At 42.3% G+C, this 24876-nt stretch overlaps 1 protein-coding gene across 1 annotated transcript in view; it reads right to left on the bottom strand.

Annotated features, from left to right (window-relative positions):
• Positions 1-24876, bottom strand: part of LOC106091903 (immunoglobulin superfamily member 10) — a 145852-nt gene that overhangs the window by 26081 nt on the left and 94895 nt on the right. The window contains exons 5-6 of the mRNA XM_013258597.2: positions 11568-11760; positions 11163-11291 (exon numbers count right to left, since the gene is read on the bottom strand). Of these exons, the coding sequence (XP_013114051.2) occupies positions 11163-11291; positions 11568-11760 (322 nt within the window). The remainder of the gene's footprint in view (positions 1-11162; positions 11292-11567; positions 11761-24876) is intronic.

Here is a 24876-nt window from a genome sequence, read left to right on the forward strand (position 1 = left end):
GTATCCAAAGTTCGGCCCGGCCGAACCTAACGCCTTTTTACTTGTTTTTAATTTTTATGAAAAATTTTTTGTGTCTAAAGCTTTACGAATTTTGAACTTTGAACCCTGCTAGGTTGAAGTGGTAGCCTGCAATCAGATTTATACATTTGCGTCCATTGTGATATTCTCCACAGGTAACTCTGTTTACATCATCCGCTTTGCAGGTATTTCAATCTCCTTTCCATTGCCTTTGCCAACATTCAAGTTTATTTAGCACCTTTGGCGCAAGAAGAACACCACTTAATTTTCTGATTAAAATCAATCAAGAGTCAAAATACTCGAATGCTAAGAAAAACCCAAAAGCAAACTAAACTAGATCTTAACCTTAGATGCCATGCGATGCGAAGATGTGTGGATTTGATGGGATGGAGATGGCAGCAAGAAAGAACATTTTCGCAGCAAACACTTTAAGACAACATTCGACAAAGGATATGCCATGGCTTCTTACCTCAGCTTAAGTGTAAGAAAACTTCATGAAAATGTTGATGAAAGAAAAATGCTGGCAAAGAAAAAAGAAATTAATTTTCACACACAAGACATAGCATATTGACAGAATGCGAGTGTGTGGGAGTGCGCAAAGACGAAGGACTCCCCTTCTTGTCTATGGCAAAGATGTGGGTGTGGGTGTTTTCTATGTATCTGCTGCGGGTGAAGCAACATGTCCTGTCAACATCCTGTCTATGTAGCCATCAAATGCATGGGGTTTCAGTTTAGTTGAATCTGCTTTGGTATGTGAAAAAAGTGTTTATTGGCTGCGTACGTGTGTGTGTGTGTGAAGATATATTGAAAAGATAAATGTTTTTCATATGACAGTACAGTGGAGTATTTGATTTAATTAGTGAAGATCTTTGATGACTTGTGTCTAATTCTAATTTAAAGCTAAAACATTAAAAAAATAAGAATTAAATAATTAGACAAATACTTATTCAGTAGTTTTTGAGGACTGCGATGGAGGGAAAGTGCAGTGTAAGGATAATAAAACAGGTTCAGAGAACATGTTGTCTTGGCATGGGCGGAGCGATGACGACTACGCCCTCTAGGGCACTGAAGACTATTCTAGATATCCGACCCATAGGCATACAGATTGAGTGTGAGGCAGCCACTAAGGCTATGAGACTTAAGGCGATGGAGGATAGGAGCAGCTCATACCATCGCGGTATAATCGAGGCGACGATAGGAAACCCAGAAAGAATGGAACAGGTTTCCGATCGGATAGCTGAGACTTTAGGTCGAGTGCGAGGCACTACCCTGGTATTGTCATCTGGAAGATCATGTTACACGAATGGATCAAAGCTAGAGAACCGAGTGGGCCTGGGGGTCTACATTGAAAACCCAGGGACTGAGATCGGTTTTAGACTGCCTGACCATAATACGGTCGTGCATGCAGTGATCCGGGCTATCACGGAATGCTTGACGTGGTGTGGTGTTAACGCAAAGGATGTCGAGTATGAACAGCAAATAGGCCGTAAGCGATGATGAGAACAGTCTTGAAATGTAAAAAGAAGATTAACGCTTTCTCTGAGGATGGCACGGTCCGGGGGTCTACATTGAAAACCCAGGGACTGAGATCGGTTTTAGACTGCCTGGCCATAATACGGTCGTGCAGGCAGTGATCCCGGCGATCACGGAATGCGTGAGGTGGTGTGTTGTTAACGCAAAGTGCTATACTAACCAGAACGGTGAGGTCACGGTCGGTCTTGGAATGTAAGAAGGAGATCAACACCTTATATGAGGATGGCACGATCTGCACCGCTGGGTCATAGCAGATTAGGGTGGAATGAAAGGGCGGACGTTTAGACCGTGAAGGGATGAGGACAATCTGCCATCAGTAAGCTGAGTGAATCCCATGTTTTGCGAGGCGACGCAGTTCGAGTTGAGATCTATTGGGCGATTCGGATTGTTGGAAGACGATGCTGTTGCTGAGAAGACGTAGAAATAAGGTCAGTATGGCTTTCGGTATCTTTACGGAACACATGGGACTTCGGGCGAATTTATGCAGAATAGGTTCAGCAAGTGACAGAGTGTGTAGCCATAGAAAATTCTCCAATTAGCCATTGGAGCTATTCCTATGCCTTTGCGCTGCAAACAGACTGTGGCACTTAGGTGGGGACACAATGCCAGACTTGAAACAACTTAGAAGTGTGAAAAGGAGACCTATAAGGGATTTTGGAAGTACACTGAATAGCTATGAACAGCTATATCCAAATACCCGGCCGATACGGGATGACTATGAGCATCGCACAGGCTGGAAATTTGAGCTCTGACTTGTGTGTTGCCCATCGTTATCATGGGAAGCTTAGCTGAAAGCTACCGGGCGCCTCCACAGGTTGCGGATGGTGGAAAGCTCCGTTTTTATGCGGAGTAACTGCAAATGCGGCCGCGGGCAGTCAGCGATTTTCGAGAGGAGAGTCTCAGTGAGGATTCAGGTGGCACTGGCTCTTAATTAAATACTGAGTGCCAATGATACTCGAGATGACAAGGCGAGTTATTGGCGTCTTCAAATAACCTATGGCCAATATCAGCGTCTGTTCCCAGGTTAGGGGCGGCTGATGGCGAGCGTGGGATCTTGGAGCAGGCGGCTTGCCACAACAAGGGATACGTGTGCAATCGACACAATACCCATGCGGTTAGGGCGCTGGGCCAGTAACCCGCCCCCGGAAAACTATGAGAACTACTATGAGAAACATAGTTCCCAACGTTGACGACCCACGCAAACGAAAAAAGGAGCATGATTTGCGGATCTGCACCTGGAATGTCCGCACTCTTTATTGAGAAAGTGCAGTATACTCGCTGGCGGATGTATTAGAGAAGAACAAGGCAGATATTACCGCCTTACAGGAAGTGCGATGGACTGGGAATGACGTTACTACAACACCAAACGGTGACACACTTTACTATAGCTGCCATAACACGAGGCATGAATTTGGCTGTGGATTTGTGGTTAGTCGGAGACTGAAGCACCTAGTCTCCAGCTTTACTCCGGTGGATGAAAGGCTAGCCACAATCCGCATAAAAGCCAAACTCTTCAACATCCGCCTTATTTTTGCCCATGCCCCGACGGAAGACAAAGACGAGCTGTCCAAGGATATTTTTTACGAGCGCCTAGAGAGAGAATATGACCGTTGCCCCGCCCATGATATTAAAATCGTTCTGGGAGATTTTAATGCGAAAATAGGGAAGGAAGACATTTTTGGTCCAACAGTCGGAAAGTTTAGCCTTCACGAGATAACGTCCAGTAATGGGTTGAGGCTGATAGATTTCGCCGCGGCAAGAAACATGGTAGTTAGTAGCACCAGATTTCAACATAAAAATATTCACAAAGCCATAAGGCTGTCACCCGAACAAAACACGAGGAACCAAATTGATCACGTTGTGATAGATGTGATACGATCGATCCGTGGAGCGAATATAGATTCGGATCATTACCTTGTTACAGCAAAGGTTCGCATCCGTTTAAACATGGCGAAGAAAGTACGATCTGACACTGCACGGAAGCTGGACATTGAAAAGCTGCAAACACAACAAATGCCAGCGGCATACTCCACTCGACTGACCCAACTGCTTGATAAAAACACTCCTTGTTCCGATGATATAATGGCGCAGTGCCAAACTATTGCCCACTCCATGGAAAATGCTGCGAAATCCGTACCGGAAGCCTCCTCCAAGAAACCCATGGTACGACCAAGAGTGTCGAGACGCTACTGAAGCCAAGAATGCGGCATATAAAGCAACCCTGCAATCAGTAGCAACGCGCCAGATGAAGGAGAGGTATCGCGAGAAAAGGAGAGAGGAGAAACGTCTATTTCGCAGAAAGAAAAAAGAAATGCAAAGACGTGAGTGTGAGCGAATTGAGATGTACAGGAGTCAGAATGAAGTCCGGAAATTCTACCAAAGAATAAAACATCAAACCGATGGCTTTGGTACAGGCACATCCTCCTGCTAAGACAAGGAAGGAAATCTGGTAACTGACACCGATAACATGCTGAGGATATGGAAAGAAAATTTTGCCCAACTGCTAGTGTCCGATGTTGGCGGCGAAGAGGACATCGCAGAACCACGATGATGGCATAGAATGTTAACCTCCTAGTCAGAAGGAGGTCCAAGTAGCAGTGACCTGGCTAAAGAACAACAAGGCAGCAGGAGCCAACGGGTTGCCCGGTTATTGATGCTTAGCCGATCCGTTTATTGTATGATATGAGATGTACAGGAGTCAGAATGAAGTCCGGAAATTCTACCAAAGAATTAAACACCAAACCGATGGCTTTGGTGCAGGCACATCCTCCTGCTAAGACAAGGAAGGAAATCTGGTAACTGACACCGATAACATGCTGAGGATATGGAAAGAACATTTTGCCCAACTGCTAGTGTCCGATGTTGGCGGCGAAGAGGACACCGCAGAACCACGATGATGGCATAGAATGTTAACCTCCTAGTCAGAATGAGGTCCAAGTAGCAGTGACCCTGCTAAAGAACAACAAGGCAGCAGGAGCCGACGGGTTACCCGGTTATTGATGCTTAGTCTATCCGTTTATTGATCAATTAGTATATGTCTCTTCTTTCTTTCAATTGAACTAAATTATAATACCATGTACCATAGTAGTGGGTCGGATATTGGCATTTCTATGTGTTGCAAGAGGAATGAAAAGCCACCATGAAAGTGAGTATTAACAGTTCACCATTTCACGCTTCCTTCTAATTTGAATGGCATTGCTTTGATCTAAGAAACTACAAATCCTTCCTGGGTTATACAAAAACTCAAAATTAGTTCATATCACACTATCGGAAAGGGAAAAGGAAAATCAAAACCAAGTTTCTTATGAGTTTTCGCACGTTTTACCATTTCCATGCCTTTGCCACTGCTACCATCAGCCTTACCCTCTCCACAACATCATCATGCACTTTAATGGTGCTAAAAACTTAATGTGGTGCCAAAGAGTTTATGCTGTTCTGGTTCTTAGTTCCAAACAGCTATGCGCGGATAAATACAGACAGTGTTGTCAAGGCAGACAAAATTCCATAGAAATTTAAAAAAAAATCCGTCTTAATTTTTATAATGCAGAAGTTTCAATTCTTTAGTTCTATGGAATTTTTCTGAAAAAATTTTTCTAAATTTTTCTAAATTTTCCCAAATTTTAATAACGTGCAACCCTAGTCATTGCTAGCATTATGGCTGTATAGCTGCTGTTTCTGGAGGTGCTTCTTAACGGAAATTTTGTGCAATTTCCATCGACACTTTTACTTAAAGAACATAGCCATAGCAGGAAGTTGCCCCCAAGGATCATGGAAAACTATACAACCGGTCGTATGGACGGACAGACAGACCAACAAACAGGCGGATGGTAAGCAATGAAGCAAACAAGTCGCAAACTTTTGTTTCTCCTTTAGTGCTGTGGTTCTGTCCCGCTGTCAATTGATACCAATTTGGGTTGTCGATGCCGTTGCTGTTGCCGTTGCTTTTGTTCTGTTTTTGTTGCAATTGCATTCAATGTGGTTACTGACTCATACCGCTCCTTGGGCTACCGACTTGCGTGAGTTTTGAGATTCTTTGCATTATATCGTCAAACACTACTGCTGCATGGCAGTGTGAGAGTGCGTGACTCCAAGTTACGCTGGAAGTGTTTGACTCATAAAAGTCAAAACCTGCTGAGACGGAAACTAATATAAATCCAAATGTTTATTGGTTGCCGGTGGCTTCTGCCTTCGTACACTGCGTGTATTCTGAATTCCTAGCAACCAACCATCGACAATTAAGGTAAGGTAACATGTGGAGAAATTTTATTTGATATGTATTTGTGAGCTTCGAATAAGACCTAGGAGGGACTACTTCATAAAAGAAAAGTTTTCTAAAAAAAGCTTAAGAGTTAAATTTCTAGTCAAACTAAAATGGTTTGTACCAAAATCATCTGATGATAAATAAAATAAATAAAACAATCTAAATAAATAAAATAAATAAATAAATAAAAGGTAGAGATATACATATTAGAGAAATTAAATTGGCTAAAAACTCAAAAAAAAAGCAAGTAAAAAGGCGTTAAGTTCGGCCGCGCCGAACTTTGGATACCCACCACCTCGGGTATATATGTAAAACACCTTTCGTCAAAATCCAGTGCAAAACTCATACCTTATATACCATAGCAGAAATATGTGTAACTCTTTGTCCACAATTTCGGCAACATCGGACAATAAATTCGCTTTTTATGGCCCCAAAACCTAAAACCGATAGATCGGTCTATATGGCAGCTATATCCAAATCTGGACCGATCTAAGCCATATTGACGGAGGATGTCGAAGGGTCTAAGACAATTCACTGTCCCAAAATTTCAGCAAAATTGGTTAATAAATGTGGCTTTTATGGGCCTAAGACCCTAAATCGAAGGATCGGTCTATATGGCAGCTATATCTAAATCTGAACCGATCTAAGCCATATTGACGCAGAGTGTCGGAGGGCCCAAGACAACTCACTGTCCCAAATTTCAGCAAAATTGGTTAATAAATGTGGCTTTTATAGGCCTAAGCCCCTTAATCGGAGGATCGGTCTATATGGTAGCTATATCCAAATCTGCACCGTCACCAAAGTGACGGAGGACGTCGGAGGGCCTAAGACAGCGCACTGTCCCAAATTTCAGCAAAATCGGATAATAAATGCAGCTTTTATGGCCCTAAGACCCAAACTTTGAGGATCGGTCTATATGGCAGCTATATCCAAATCTGAACCGATCTGAGCCATATTGACGGAGGATGTCGAATGGCCTAACGCAACTCACTGTCCCAAATTTCAGCAAAATTGGATAATAAATGTGGCTTTTATGGGTCTTAGACCCTAAATTTGAGGATCGGTCTATATGGCAGCTATATCCAAATCTGGACCGATCTGGGCCAAATTGCAGAAGGATGTCGAAGGGCCCAACACAACACACTGTCCCGAATTATAGAAAAATCGGATAATAAATGTAGCTTTTATGGGCATATAACCCTAAATCGGAGGATTGGTCTATATGGCAGCTATATCCAAATGTGAACCGATCTGAGCCAAATTGACGAAGGACGTTGTAGGGCCTAACACAACTCACTGTCTCAAATCATAGCAAAATCGGCTAATAAATGTGGCTTTTATGGGCCTAAGACCCTAAATTTGAGGATCGGTCTATATGGCAGCTATATCCAAATCTGAACCGATTTGAGCCATATTGACGGAGGATTTCGAATGGCCTAACGCAACTCACTGTCCCTAATTTCAGCAAAATCGGATAATAAATGTGGCTTTTATGAGCCTAAGACCCCAAATCGAAGATCGGTCTATATGGCAGCTATATCCAAATCTAGACCTATCTGAGCCAAATTGACGGAGGATATCGAAGGGCCTAACACAACTCACTGTCCCAAATTTCAGCAAAATCGGATAATAAATGTGGCTTTTATTGGCCTAAGACCCTAAATCGGTGGATCGGTCTATAGGGGGGCTATATCAAGATATAGTCCGAAATAGCCCATCTTCGAACTTAAGCTGGTTATGGCCAAAAAAAGAATCTGTGCAAAGTTTCAGCTCAATATCTCAATTTTTAAGGGCTGTAGCGTGATTTCAACAGACAGACGGACGGACATGTCTAGATCGTCTTAGATTTTTACGCTGATCAAGAATATATATACTTTATAGGGTCGGAAATGGATATTTCGATGTGTTGCAAACGGAATGACAAAATGAATATACCCCCATCCTTCGGTGGTGGGTATAAAAAGGCATTAAGTTCGGTCGGGCCTTTGGGAACTTTGGATACCCACCACCTCGGGTGTATATGTAAACCCCCTTTCGCCACAATCTGGTGAAAATTAGATAACTTGTGCACCCAAATTCGGCACGGACATTGAGTGGTCTAATAAATATAAGTCACAGTTGAATTTTGTATTCAAAATTTGAACAAAATCGGGTAATTTTAGCTTAAGACCTTAAATGGCATGTCGGTCTATATGACAGCTATATCTAAATATAGTCCAATTTTTACCATATTTGGGTCGGATGGCAAGTGGCCTGAAACTACTCACCGTTTCAAAATTCAGCAAAATTGGATAAAAAATGAAGCTTTTGTGGGCTTCAGACCCTTTATCGGCAAATCGGTCTATATGGTAACTATATCTAAAAATAGTCCGATCTGAACCATACTTAGGTCAGATAACGGGAGGCTTAAAATAACCCACGGTTTGGAAGTTTAGCCTCCACGAGATAACGTCCAGTAATGGGTTGAAGCTGATAGATTTCGCCGCGGCAAAAACATGGTAGTTAATAGCACCAGATTTCAACATAAAAATATTCACAAAGCCACATGGCTGTCACCCGATCAAAACACGAGAAACCAAATTGATCACGCTGTGATAGATGGAAGGCATTCATCCAGCGTGTTAGATGTACGATCGATCCGTGGAGCGAATATAGATTCGGATCATTACCTTGTTACAGCAAAGGTTCGCACCCGTTTGAACATGGCGAGGAAAGTACGATCTGACACTGCACGGAAGCTGAACATTGAAAAGCTGCAAACACAACAAATGGCAGCGGCATTCTCCACTCGACTGACCAAACTGCTTGATGAAAGCACTCCTTGTTCGGATGATATAATGGCGCAGTGGCAAACTATTGCCCACTCCATGGAAAATGCCGCGAAATCCGTACTTGGGTACCGGAGTACCGCCTCCTCCAAGAAACCCATGGTACGACCAAGACTGTCGAGATGCTACTGAAGCCAAGAATGCGGCATATAGAGAAACCCTGCAATCAGTAGCAACGTAGTATCGGGAGAAAAGGAGAGAGGAGAAACGTCTATTCCACAGAAAGAAAAAGGAAATGGAAGACGTGAGTGTGAGCTAATTGAGATGTACAGGAGTCAGAATGAAGACCGGAAATTATACTAAAGAATAAAACATCAAACCGATGGCTTTGGTGCAGGTACATCCTCCTGCAAGGACAAAGAAGGAAATCAGGTAACTGACACAGATAACATGCTGAGGATATGGAAAGAACATTTTACCCAACTGCTAGTGTCCGATGTTGGCGGCGAAGAGGATACCGCAGAACCAATCCCTGATGATGGTATAGAATGTTTACCTCCTAGTCAGAATGAGGTCCAAGTAGCAGTGACCCGACTAAAGAACAACAAGGCAGCAGGAGCCCACGGGTTACCCGCTGAACTATTTCAGACCGGAGGCGACAAGCTGATAAGCCGTATGCATCAGCTTATCTGCGCAATCTGGCCAGAAGAACGCATACCCGATGATTGGATCCACAGCATACTATATCCCGTACACAAGAAAGGAGACACGACGAAATGTGCCAACTACAGAGGAATAAGTCTCCTTCCCATCGCATACAAGATACTCTCGAGCGTACTGTGTGAAAGATTTAAACCTATAGTCAATGAGATAATTGGGCTCTATCAATGTGGCTTTAGACCTGGTAAATCCACCCTAGACCAGATATTCACACTGCGTCAAATCCTGGAAAAGACCCGGGAAGGACAAATCAACACCAACCATTTTTTTGTTGACTACAAAGCCGCCTTCGATACTGCTTAATATTCAAAAGGTATTTCAAGCCATGTCTGAGTTTGGTTTCCCTGCAAAATTAATAAGACTCTGCAGGATGACACTTGCTGATACGCGTTCCTCAGTAAGAATAGGAAAGAATTTCTCCGAACCATTTAATACCAAACGACAGGCAAGGAGACAGTCTGTCGTGTGATCTCTTTAATATTATGCTGGAGAAGATTATACGAGATGCAGGTGTGAATAGATATGGCACACTAATCACAAGAGAACACATTGTACTCGCCTATGCCGACGACATCGATATCATAGGTCGGTCACCGGAAGTAGAAACTGCAGCCTTTGGAAGAATCGAAAGAGAGTCAGTGAGAATGGGTCTGGCAGTAAATGGAGATAAGACAAAATGGATGGTTTCAACTCCCAAAAAGCCTTGCACAACCGAGCAGATAAAGTTGGGACCCACAACTTTGAGATAGTCAGTAACTTTATCTACCTCGGCACCGCCGTAATCGAAACGAATGACACCAGTTTTGAGATTAAGCGAAGAATTAAACTAGCAAACAGATGATACTTTGGACTATGTAAGCAGTTTAGAAACAAGGCCACCTCTCGACAGACGAAGACTACACTTTGGAAGACGCTGATGCTACCCGTGCTGTTATATGGTTCTGAAGCATGGGTACTTGTGAAATCAGATGAGACAGTACTTGGAGTATTTGAGAGAAAGATTCTTCGTAAAATATATGGACCAGTTTGCGTTAGCGGAGAATATAGACGACGTATGAACCACGAGCTGTATGACGACGATAGCATAGTTACACGCATCAAAATACAACGGCTGCGTTGGCTAGGTCATATTACCAGGATGGATGAAGAATTTCCAGCAAATAAGTCCTTTGAATGCAAACACGGTGTTACACGCAAACCGGGAAGACCAAAAGCCCGATGGAAAGATCATGTTGTGGGAGACACCTCGAAACTTGGTGTCAGAGATTTTAGAATGAGCGACGAAGATCGAGGCGCTTGGAACGCTATTCTACGTTCGGCTAGTAGAACAAATATTCTGTCATAGCCAATTAAAGTAAAGTAAAATGGCCCGTTCAAGAACTTTGCCAGCGTGCATCAAAACGACGTACCTGTGCCAAATGCAGAGTGATTACAACAGACGGACGGATAGATGGACAGACGGACAGACACACGGACACGGACAGACACACGGAGACGTTAAATCGGCTTAGAATTTTACGACTAGCCTAAATATATACTTTCTATTGTAGGGTCGAAAATTGATATTTCGATGTGTCGCAAACGGAATGGCTAAATGAATATATCCCCTATCCTAATAGTTGTTAGCAAAGTCGTTACATAAAGTCTTTATATAAAAGTAGCTTATGTTACAATGTGATATATTGCGTGTTTACTCTCAAAAATTCCCGCAAGAAATAATTTGATTTTAACTAAAAACCCTTTATCTTGTTTGTATGTAATTGCATTTGTGAAAGAGGCACGAGTATGTTTTTTTTATACCCTACATTTTTATTTTAAATATTTTCATAATTGATTAATACAATGCCATTTGTTATACTTACAATGCACCTGTAGCTTCATGCGTTTGCTCACAGATGGCGGTACACCATTCGATGCTATGCACATGTAGGCGCCCATTTCAGATCGCGTGACCTTTGACAATGTTAGCATTTCACCTTCCACGGCCAAAGCTAAACGTTGCAAAGAGAAGGGAACAAAAAAACAGTGGAACAACAAAACAAATGGTTTAGTACAAGCAAGTTGTTGGCCAAAGCGTTTATAACTTAATTTATGAGTTTCTGATGTAAATGTAATTTGTACATGCACTTTTTTTCACTCCCTAGCCACCACTTGTTCACTGGTTTTTGTCGGAAGGCTCCACAGCAGGACAAACTGACAGTTGGTGGCCATGACAATGATGATGGTGGTGGTGGAGGTGGGTAAGCTACATTACACAATACGCTTACCTTTTGTCTTCTGATGTGCACCATTTCGAGCTATAATTTCTCTGCCATCCTCACGACGCCATGTTATCCTTGGCTTGGGATGTCCCCGGGCACGACACACTAATTTAGCTGAACCACCTTCTGGGACCATCATATCACCCGATGTCTCCTCGTTGATAATGTCAGGCGGTATAACAACTTCCAGAACAGCTGTCTGTTAAAACGAGCGTTAAAGCAGCCATGGAGCAAGAGAATATATGATTAGAAAATTAGTCGCTTTGAAAACAAACTCCAAGTGAAAGGACTAGAAGAAGACTTGAAGACAATTATATTCCATGTGATTCAAGAGTGGTTGTGATGAAGGGGGAGAAATGGTCTTGTATTTATTCAAGTGCCGTATGTTGGCCTTAATTTATAAGAGACAACTAAATACACTTGAGGTAACTCACTCCCCCTCTCTCTCTCTGTCTCTCTCCCTAAGGAATATATGGAAAATGAATAATTTTGCATATAATTATCACCTGCAATGATAAAGATGATGATGACGATGAGCGCCATTGGATTATCCTTTGGAAATTATTTATTTAATTAAGAAGAACGTGACTTATTCAGATTAATTGTTGATTTTCAAAGTATTGTCTGAATTTGTATGGAAATACTTATACCCTACACCACTACTGTGGCACAGGGGATAAAAGCTAAGGTTAGTTTGCGCTCTAGATACTAAACAAGTAAGAGCGTGCTAAGTTCGGCCAGGCCGAATCTTATATACCCTCCACCATGGTCGCTTCTGTCGACTTCTTTGCGCGGTATCTGTTTTAAGGCAAACAATGAATAATGAATAAGGACAGAGGAGGAGCTATATCAAGTTATAGTCCGATTCGGGGCTCAAGAAGCAAAATCGGGAGATCGGTTTATATGGGAGCCGTATCAAGCTATAGATCGATTCTGACCATATTGCACAAGTATATTAAAGGTCATGAAAGGAGCCGTTGTACAAAATTTGTGCCAAATCGGATGAGAATTGCGCTCTCTAGAGGCTCAAAAAGTCAAGACCCAAGACCGGTTTTTATGCCAACTATATCAGCTTATGGACCGATTTCGACCATACTTCGCACAGTTATTGGAAGTGATATAGGAACATTATGTGCAAAAGTTCAGTCAAATCGCATAAGAATTCCGCCTTCTAAAAGCTCAAGAAGTCAAGACCCAAGATCGGTTTATATGGCAGCTATATCAGGATGTAGACCGATTTCGACCATACTTAGCACAGTTGTTGGAAGTCATATAAAAACACTATGTGCAAAATTTCAGTCAAATCGGATAATAATTGCGCCTTCTAAAAGCTCAAGAAGTCAAGACCCAAGATCGGCTTATATGACAGCTATATCAAAATATGGAGCGATTTAGACCATACTTCGTACAGTTGCTGGAAGTGATATCGAAACACTACGTGCAAAATTTCAGTCAAATCGGATAAGAATTGCGGCTTCTAAAAGCTCGAAAAGTCATGACCCAAGATCGGTTTATATGGTAGCTATATCAGGTAATGAACCGATTTGAACCATACTTCGCAAAGTTATTGGAAGTGATACAAAAACACTATGTGCAAAATTTCAGTCAAATCGGACGAGAATTGCGCCCTCTAGAGGCTCAAGAAGTCAAGACCCAAGATCGGTTTATATGACAGCTATATCAAAACCTGGACCGATTTGGCCCATTTACAATCCTAACCGACCTACACTTATAAGAAGTATTTGTGCAAAATTTCAAGCGGCTAGCTCTACTCCTTCAAAGTTAGTGTGCTTTCGACAGACAGACGGACGGACTGATGTACGGACAGACGGTCGGACGAATGGACGGACAGACAGACGGACATGTCTAGTTCGACTTAAAAAGTCACGACGATCAAGAATACATATACTTTACGGGGTCTTAGACGTATATATCGAGGTGTGACAAACAGAATGACGAAATTAGTATACCCCATCCAATGTTGGAGTCTATAAAAAGAAACCTCGAAAAAGAAAATATAAATCAAAAATTCCGGGCTACTTACAAAAGCCCTAATTTTTTCCCATACCACGCCCCAAGTGGGTCAAGTCTGGTATAGTGTCCACACCCAAGTGCCAGTGTCTGTAACCCGCGAAAACTGGGCAATGACATAGAAAATGCTCCAACGTCTCATCATCGTTGGACGAACGTCGAACACTTTGGAACACCGAAACAGTCGTTAGGACGACGAAAATTCTATGAGGAGATCCGGATCGCGAAAAGTCTAGGCAAATACTGCAAGGAAGTAAGAAAGAAGACAGCATAGATTTCGGTTTCAAAACAGCACTCACAGGACTACGAGCTCACTTATGCAAAATCGGTGTGGAAAGTGATATCATCTGAAGGGTATTCGGGCAAGATGATGGCTTCGGGTTAAACCCATATGGCTTTGGGTTAAACCCGCATGGCTTCGGGTTAAACCACCTTGGCTTAGGGTTAAACCAGAAAAGGTTCGGGTCAAAAAAGTTTATTGACGGCCGTTCTCTGGCCTTGACTCCCAAATCATCTAGTCTTTCATTACCCCTTAGATTAGGTTGAAAAGAGGGTGCAGATATTAATCCGGACAGAGGGATCTTGGGTCTTGCTTTCTTGAGCCTCTAGAGGGCGCAATTCTCGTCCGATTTGATTGAACTTTTGCACGTAGTGTTCTGGTATAACTTCTAACAACAGCGCTAAGTATGGTTCAAATCGGTCCATAACCTGATATAGCTGCCATATAAACCGATCTTGGGTCTTGACTTCTTGAGCCTCTGGTGGGTGCAATTCTCGTCCTATTTGACTGAAATTTTGCATGAGGTGTTTTTTTATGACTTCCAACCACTGTGTTGAGTATAGTTGAAATCGGTCCATAACCTGATATAGCTGTCATATAAACCTATCTGGGGTCTTGAATTCTTGAGCGTCTAGAGGGCGCAATTCCTATCCGATTTGACTGAAATTTTGCACAACATATTTCGATATGATTTCCGACAACTGTGCTAAGTATGGATGTAAGTCGGTCCATAAACTGATATTGCTTCCATATAACCCGTTCTTGAATGACTTCTTGAGCCACTAGAGGGCGCAATTCTTATCCGATTTGACTGAAATTTTGCATGAGATGTTTTGTTATGGCTTCTAACAATTGTGTCAAATATGGTTCAAATCGATGGATAACCTGATATAGCTGTCATATAAACCTATCTGGGATCTTGACTTCTTAAGCCTCCAGAGGGCGTAATTATTATCCGATTTGGCTGAAATTTTGTTCTCCCATGACCTTCAGCATGCTTGTCAAATATTGTCCGAATCTGTCTGAAGCCTGATACAGCTCCCATATAAACCAATCTCTCTATTTTACTTCTTGAGCCCCTAAAGGGCGCAAATTCCTATTCGATTTGGCTGAAATTTTACAAAATTACTTCTCCAATGTAAGAGATTACATTCAATTCAATTATGGTTTGAATCGGACCAAACTTAATGTAGCTCCAATATTGTAGCAATTCTTTTCTTTTATCCTTTGTTTGCCTAAAAAGAGATACCGGGAAAAGAACTCGAGAAATGCAATCTATGGAGGAGGGTTTATAAGATTCGGCCCGGCCGAACTTAGCACGCTATCACTTGGTTTTCTTAACGTTTTTTCCTATTTGATGAGATTATCAATCGTCAGATTTGACATCCTAAATGATGTTCTAGGGGTCTATTCACTTTTGGTTTTTGGTGAATCCTGTAATTTAGGAACTGGATATGACTGCCACATCGTAAGTTCTCCCGATTTAAGACATCAGTAAAGGCAAATTTTCAGCCCTCTTGCTGTAGCTTAGGCCATGGAGTAGTATTAGACTCCAGATATTTGCACCATTTCTTGTCCACTTTGAAATATATTTGGTATAGCTGCCAAGTAGACCGATCTCACCGTACAGTCGTTAACATAATGTTCTCGATATTTTATACCCTCAAAATTATTCTTGGAAAATGTTAAACTATTCAGCCCAGTTCTGTTTGATGCCCTGAGGTTATTTTTCTGTCGAATTCAGTTGACATTCAAGGCTCCTCAATTCCAACATAGATTTTTCTTTTTCCTCAATTTACTACAATTACTACTCTCTCTCTCTCTCTCTTTAGCCCCAATAGTCAAAGTAATTTCAGTAAATATGTGCCGTCAAAAGAATTCCATCACGCGTAATAACTGCAAATTGTGTTTCTGAATATTTAAGGAGGTGCATACAAAAGTAAAATTCATTTAAATCAAATAAAAGATCCTCCGCATTGCATGGCCTACAGAATATTTTCAACTCAGTGCCTCACTCAACACCCCATAGAGCATACACTGACTGACTGACTAACTAGCTACCGATGACAAATTGTTAGCGAATTTTATGTCCTTGATGATGATGACTATGACTGTGATGGGCAAAAGGATTCACATCCTTCAACATATTCATTTTATTTATCTGCATATATGGCGGCCATGGCGGCTAGCAAGCAAGCAAGCAAACGGTGGACGAGATCCTCTTCATCAACAGTGGAACATATGATGGAGAGTTCATGGCACACAATGACCTACCAACCTCTGGCTATTGCACACTAACTATAAGTGCAGTCATCCATGCCTATGGGTCTATGTGCGTGTGTGTGTGTGTGTTGTTGTCCTTTATGTCAACATTATGTTTTATTTGCCTTCCACTTAATTCACTTTGTAAAGCATCATCATGCGATTTTATTACAGCCACACATACACGCACACAAAATACTGAATTGCAAACCAACCGAGAGTTGTGCGAAAAAAAAGCCCAAACATTGATATGAAATTGAAATTGTCATCAACTTGAACATTTTTATTTTATTTTGTTACACTTTTACGCTGCCCTCCTTTGTTTAAATGGATCGAATGGGAAAGAGTTGATAATTCAACGACAACCAAAAAGAGGACGGCATGAAAGTTGCGTTGTGCAGGGAAAATAGTGGAAGAAGGTGATTGAATTGCAGGCTACCTTTAGTTGGGAATGCCAATTTGCAGTACTCCTGTCGTATATATAATTGGGGGATGCCAAATAGCCAAGAAAACACCAAGGGGAACATTTAGACTGATCGGTATATAATGGGACTCAAAGCACGAATATTGCAATAAAATTTTTAGTCAAAAAACATCCAAAATCCATCTCTACTACAACCAGAGAAATTTGTTAATAAATACAGCAAATATAACTGCTGTAAAAGCAGAAACTCTGCTAATAATGGAACAGAGTAATGTTTTGCTAAAACTTTGGAAGACGGGCCATAGCCTCGAAATGAGGCCTGAATCCGTAGATAGTCCTCTGGCTCTAAAGCAGCTTGATTAGAGCAATACTAACTGACACCTCAGTAGTTTGATGGACTCTGATGGAGAAAATATGCATCATAGGGATGATACAACGGATTCAGATGTTGTCCTGGTATAGGCGGTGCGATGAGGACCATGCCCACTAGGACACTGTGACTATTCTAGATACAGATTAAGTGTGAGGCAGCCGCTGCGACTAGGGTTTCATAGGCGGTGAGAGAATGGATAGAGGATAGAAGCAGGTCCTTTTACCATCGGTGTATAATCGAGGCGACAATAGGAAACCTGGAAGGAATGAAAGAAGTTTCCAATCGGATATCTGGGACAACACTTGAGGTAGAGTGCGAGGTACTCCACAGTCTTGGAATGTCTAAACTCTGGTATTGTCATCTGGGAATTCATGCGACGCAGATGGATCATAGCTAGAGGAACAAGTAAAAAGGCGCTAAATTCGGGCGGGTCAAACTTTGGATCCCCCCCACCTCGGGTATATATGTAAACCACCTTTCGTCAAAATACGGTGAAAAGTGCATACCTAATGCCCTATAGCAGCTATATCGAAATATGTTCCGATTTGGACCAAATACTAATAAGTACAAGTCATTGTTCAATTGAGTATAACAAAATATTGGCCTTTTTAGTAGCTATATATTTTTGATATAGCTACTACTGATCTGAACCATATACGACAAGGATGTCAAAAGGCATAACATAACATACGTCACTGTGTCAAATATCAGTGAAATCGGATTAGAAATGCGACTTTTATTGGACCAAGACTTAAATTAAGATATTGGTCTATATGACAGCTATATCCAAATCTGGACGGATTTGGACCAAGTTGCAGATGAATGTCGAAGAGCCTCACACAACTCAATGTCCCAAATTTTGGCGAAATCGGACAATAAATGCGCATTTTATGACCCCAAAACCTTAAATCGAGAGATGGGTCTATATGGCAGCTATATCCAAATCTGGACCGATCTGGGCCAAATTGATAAAGGATGTCGAAGGGCCTAACACAACCCTCTGCCCCAAAATTTCAGCAAAATCGGATAAGAAGTGTGGCTTTTATGGGCCTAAGACCCTAAATCGGCAGATCGGTATATATGGCAGCTATATCCAAATCTGGACCGATCTGGGCCAAATTGAAGAAGGATGTCGAGGGGTCTAACACAACTCACTGTCCTAAATTTCAGCAAAATTGGATAAGAGATGTGGCTTTTATGGGCCTGAGACCCTAAATCGTGCGATCGGTCTATATGGCAGCTATATCCAAATCTATACCGATCTAGGCCGAAGTGAAGAAGAATTTCGAGGGGCCTAACACAACTTATTGTCCCAAATTTCAGCAAAATTGGATAATAAATGTGGCTTTTATGGGCCTAAGACCCTAAATCGGCGGTTCGGTCTATATGACAGCTATATCCAAATCTAGACCGATCTAGGCCGAAGTGAAGAAGAATGTCGAGGGGCCTAACACAACTCATTGTCCCAAATTTCAGCAAAATCGTATAATAAATGTGGCTTTTATGGGCCTAAGACCCTAAATCGCCAGATCGGTCTATATGGCAGCTATATCCAAATCTGGACAGATCTGTGCCATATTGCAGAAGTATGCCGAAAGGCTTAACTCCACTCACTGTCCAAAATTTCGGCGACATCGCACAATAAATGCGCCTATTATGGGCACCAGACCTTAAATCGAGAGATCGGACTATATGGCAGCTATATCTAAATATGTACCGATCTGGGCCAAATTGAGGAAAAATATCGAAGAGCCTAACACAACCTACTGTCTCAATTTATGGCAAAATCGGACAATAAATGCGCCTTTAATGGCTGCAAGACCCTAAATCGAGGGATCGGTCTGTATGACAGATATATCCAAATCTGGACCGATCTGGGCCAAATTGACGAAGAATGTCGAAGGGCCTAATAAAACTCACTGTCCAAAATTTTAGCAATATCGGTTAATAAATGTGTCTTTTATGGGCCTTAAGTCCTAAATCGGCGGATCGATCTATATGGCAGCTATATCGAACTCTGGACCGATCTTGACCAAATTGATGAAGAATGTAGAGGGGCCTAACACAACTCATTGTCCCAAATTTCAGCAAAATCGTGTAATAAATGTGTCTTTTATGGGCCTAAGACCCTAAATCAGCGGATCGGTCTATATGGCAGCTATATCCAAATTTATACCGATCTAGGCCAAATTGAAGAAGGATATCAAAGGACCTAACACAACTCACTGTCCCAAATTTCAGCAAAATCGTATAATAAATGTGGCTTTTATGGGCCTAAGACCCTAAATCGGCGGATCGGTCTATATGGCAGCTATATCCAAATCTATACCGATCTAGGCCAAATTGAAGAAGGATGTCGAGGGGTCTAACACAACTCACTCTCCTAAGTTGTGGCAAAATCGGTTAATAAATGTGGCTTTCATGGGCCTGGGACCGTAAATCGGGCGATCGGTCTATATGGCAGCTATATCCAAAAGTTGACCGATCTGAACCAAATTAAGGGAGGATGTCGTAGAGCCTAACACAACTCACTGTCCCAATTTGTGGCAAAATCGGACAATAAATACGCCTTTTATTGCCGCAAGACCCTAAATCGAGGAATCGGTCTATATGACAGCTATATTCAAATCTGAACCGATCTGGGCCAAATTGAATACGAATGTCGAAAGCTTTAAAACAACTCACTGTCCTAAATTTCGGTGACATCGGACAATAAATGCGTTTATTATGGGCCCAAAACCTTAATTCGAGAGATCGGTCTATATGACAGCTATATTCAAATCTGAACCGATCTGGGCCAAATTGCAGAAGTATGTTAAAGGGCTTAACATAACTCACTGTGCCAAATATCGGTGACATCGGACAATAAATGCGCCTATTATGGGCACCAGACCTTAAATCGAGAGATCGGACTATATGGCAGCTATTGTATATCCAAATCTGAACCGATTTGGGCCAAATTGAAGAAGGATGTCGAAGGGTCTTACACAACTCACTGTCCTAAGTTGTAGCAAAATCGGTTAATAAATGTGGCTTTTATGGGCATGAGACCCTAAATCGGGCGATCGGTCTATATGGCAGCTACATTCAAATCTTGACCGATCTGAGTTAAATTGAGGGAGGATGTCGAAAGGCCTAACACAACTCACCTTTCTAAATTGTGGCAAAATCGGACAATAAATGCCGAAAGACCCTAAATCTAGGGATCGGTCTATATGACAGCTATATCCAAATCTGGACCGATCTGGGCCAAATTGAAGAAGAATGTCGAAGGACCTAATACAACTCACTGTCCCACTGTTCAGCTAAATCCCACTGTTCAGCAAAAATAAATGTGGCTTTTATGAGCCTAACACCCTAAATCGTCGGATGGGGGCTATATCAAGATATAGTCCGTTATAGCCCATCTTCGAACTTAACCTGCTTATGGACACAATAAGAATCTGTGCAAAGTTCAAGCCAATATCTCTATTTTTAAAGACTGTAGCGTGACTTCAACAGACAGTCCGTCTCTCTGTTGAAATCAGACTGATAGACGGACGGACATGGCTAGATCGTCTTAGATTTTTACGCTGATCAAGAATATATAACCTTTATGGCGTCGGAAATGGATATTTCGATGTGATGCAAACGGAATGACGAAATTAATATACCCCCATCCTTCGGTGGTGGGTATAAAAAGTGTGCCTGGCTGTCTACATTTAGAACCCAATGACTGAGATCTGTTTTCGACTGCCTAACCATAATACTGTCCTGCACCCGACGCGGGATGACTATGAGCATCATACAGGCTGTAACTGTGAGCTCCAATCTGTGTGGTGTCCTTCGTTATCACGAGAAGCTTAGCTTGGAGTTTCCGGGCGCGTCCAAATGTTTCGGATAGTGGAATGCTCCACACGGAGTAGTAGCAACTGCAGTCGTGGACAATCAGCGGTATCGAGTGGAGAGTTTCAGTGACACTCCGGGTAGCATTGGCTCTTGATTTAATACTGAGTGCCTATAGTGCTTGATACGAAAAGGCGACATATTGGAGCCTTTAAATAACCAATGGCCATAATGTTCCCTAGGCGATCGGTCGTATAGACTGGAACGACCATGCTCACCTGTAAAAGCTTGAAAATGTGGCTGCAACATCAACAACGGTACTACAGAGATACTGACGATCTCAGAATGCTTGAGGTGGTGTGGTGTTAACGCCTGGCTATCAGAGCAATAACAACCAGGACGGTTGTTATTAAGGCGATGGGACAATGGATAGAGGATAGGAGCAGGTCATACCATCGCGGTATAATAAAGGCGACGATAGAAAACATGGATGGTATACAAAAGCTTTCTGTTCGGATACCAGAGATGACACTTGAGGTCTAATGCGAGACACTGCTGCCAGACGCAGTCTTGGATTGACGGAACGCTGGTATTGTCATCTGGAAGTTCATGCTACACATATGGATCATAGCTGAAGGACAGAGTGGAGCTGGGGGTCTACATTGAGAACTCGAGGACTGAGATCTGTTTTCGAATGCCGGAACGAGCTTGCACACCTGTAAAAGCTTGACGAGAATCGCCACCTCTACATGCATGTGCATGCGGGCGATCACGAAATACTGGAGGTGGTGTGGGGTTAACGCCAGGCTATCAGAGTTAACGCCAGGCTATCAATAACAACCAGGACGGTAATGTCACGAACAGTCCTGGAATGTAAGAATGAGTTTAACGCCTTTGCTGAGGATGGTACGATCTGCATCCTTTAAGTGCCGGGCCATAGCGTAGTAAGAGGGAAAGAGCAGACGATTTGCCCGAAAGATCAGACGATTTTGAAGGCCAGAGGACTGCTGTCAATAAATTTGGTTAACACGAAGCCTTTCGGGACGACGCAGTCTAAGATAAGGGCGTGGACGTCGAACGGGCATGTAACACTGTAGAACAGCGAAACGGACGGTAGATCGACGAAAATGCTATGGGGAGATACAGATCGTGAAAGAGAAGACTATTACCGAAAGAAATTGGGAAGGAGGAGAATAGCTTTCAGTATCCTAAAGAGAAGCATAGAGTACGAGCTCAATTATAAACAAGTAAGAGCGTGCTAAGTTCGGCCGGGGCGAATCTTATATACCCTCCACCATGGATCGCGTTTGTCGAGCTCTATGCGCGGTATCTCTTTTTAGGCAAACAAAGAATATTGAATAAGAACTGTTACGCTATTGGAGCTATATCAAGTTTTAGTCCGATTGGGACAGTAAATGAATGCTGAACATTGTATAAGTCAAGAATTGCGCCTTGTAGGGGCTCAAGAAGCAAAACCAGGAGATAGGTTTATATAGGTATCAAGCTATTGATCTATTCAGACCATTTTAGACACGCATGTTGAAGGTCATGAGGGAAGCCGTTGTACAAAATTCCTTCTAAATCGAATGAGAATTGCGCCCCCTAGAGGCTCAAGAAGTCAAAATCCCAGATCGGTTTATATGTCAGCTATATCAGGTTATGTTCCAATTTGCGTCATACTTAGCTCGATTATTGGAAGACATAACAAAACACCTCATGCAAAATTTCAGCCAAATCAGATGAGAATTGCGCGCTCTATTGGCTCAAGAAGGCAAGATCCCAGATCGGTTTATATGACAGCTGTACCAGATTATGAACCGATTTGAATCATACTTAACACAGATGTTGGAAGTGATACCAAAGCACCACTTGCTGCAAAATTTCAGTCAAATCGGACTAGAAGGCCAAAACCCAAAATTGGTTTATATGGCAGCTATATCAAAACATGGACCGATTTGGCCCATTTTCAATCCCAACCGACCTACACTAATAAAAAGTATTTGTGAAAATTTTCAAGCGGCTAGCTTTACTCCTCCTAAAGGAAGCGTGCTTTCGACAGACAGACGGACGGACAGACTGGCGGATGACATGACGATCAAGAATATAAATACTTTATGGCGTCTCAGACGCATATTTCGTGGTGTTACAAACAGAATGACGAAATCAGTATACCCCCATCCTATGGTGGAGGGTATAAAAATTGGTGCGGCAGGTGACAGCATGTATAAGGCATGTGGAGAAGATTATGAGACGTTGTAGGATTTGCTATGTCATTGCACAGCTTACGCAACTAACAGACACCGGCACTTAGGTGGGGACACAATACCAGACATGAAGCAACTAAGAGTCGAGGTACTTGAAACAATTAGGGATTTTGAAGGTAAAACGCAATTCCTGACTTAGGTTTTGTTTTCCAATGTTACTTTTTTTAGAGCACACAATAAGCCGATTGCTAGCTTAGGTGTATGTCCATAGTGGCATGGGGAGGATTAACATCCGCATCCTATTTTCAACTCAAAAAAAATTTAAGGCCAGTGTTCAGTCAAAATTCAGGGAGGTATGGACTACAACATGCCCTACACTTGCTACTCTAAGGGGGGCATATTACTTTACTTTAATTGGCAATGACAAATGATTTGTTCCACTAGCCGAACGTAGAATAGCTTTCCAAGCGCCTCGATATTCTGCGCTCATTTTAAAATCTCTGACACCTAGTTTTTAGGTGTCTCCCACTACTTGATCTATCCATCGGGCTTTGGGTTTTCCCGGTTTGCGTGTACCACCGTGTTTCCCTTCAAAAGACTTCTTTGCTGGAGCTTCTTCATCCATTCTGACAACATGACCTAGCCAACGCAGCCGTTGTATATGGATGCGTGTAACTATGCTAACGTCGTCATACAGCTCATACAGCTCGTGGTTCATACGTCGCCTATATACTCCATTAACGCAAACTGGTCCATATATTTTACGAAGAATCTTTCTCTCAAATACTCCAAGCACTGCCTCACAAGTACCCAGGCTTCAGAACCATATAGCAGCACGGGTAGTATCAGTATCTTTGTATAGTGTGATCACCGTCTGTCGAGAGGTGGCCTTGTTTCTATAGCTAAATAATAAGGAGCCTCCTTTTTATAGCCGAGTCCGAACGTTGTGGAGCAGTGCGACACCTCTTTGGAGAGAAATTTTGCATGACATAGTACCCCACAAATGTTGCCAGCATTAGGAGGGGATAACCAATGCTGAAAATTTTTTCTGATGGTCGAACCAGGATTCGAACCTCTGCGCTACGGTGGCCTCCGAGTGGGGCTTATTTCCAAGTACAATATATAATTTTACTCTTATTTGCTGTTACAAACGTCTTCCCAAACTAATTACCCATAAAATCCCTTCGAGTAGTGTAGTAAGGTGCACACAACTACAATAAACGACAAGTGGACGCATGAAATATGCAAGTGGTTTCTCATATGTCGCCGCCAACTTCATTGGCTTCATATTCCATTTACAAGTGAGTGGAGTGACTATATTCACTTCCGCTGTTTACCCATCGATGTGTGTGTGTGTGTGTGTACGAGTGCGTAGGGAAGTGTATAGGCGACTATGTATTGGTTTTGCAATGGCTGTTTGTTCATCGGATTGTTAGCTTAACACTCACACATGACGATGCACAAACAAACAGCCATCCATCCATCCATACTCTCTTGCAACAACAACAACACATCGAAAGAGAAAGTTTTACGTTCTTTTTTTTCTGTTGATGTTGCCTCGCAACCGTAACGTACTTGAACCAAACTCGGCGACTCAACATTTTCAACTATTGACTTTAAGCATTGCGTAGTCGGTGGCATTTGCTAGAACTGGTGCAAGTGTGTGGGTGTGTACAATGCACTTTTCATGTGTCAAAGTTCGTTGGGTTTCATGTGGGGGTGACTCCCACGGACTCCCACGGTCTCCCTACAATTCTCTCTGCCATTCGCACAACATATTTCCCCTTAACACAATGCGAATTTTTATATGCCTTTGTGTTTGCTTACGCGCTTCAAATATGTGCGAGTATGTATGAATACCAGCCATTTGCATTCGAATTTGTGTGTGTGTGCGAGTGAGCGTGTGACTGCGTGAG

Source organism: Stomoxys calcitrans, chromosome 4, assembly GCF_963082655.1.
Source record: "Stomoxys calcitrans chromosome 4, idStoCalc2.1, whole genome shotgun sequence".
NCBI lineage: Eukaryota > Metazoa > Arthropoda > Insecta > Diptera > Muscidae > Stomoxys > Stomoxys calcitrans.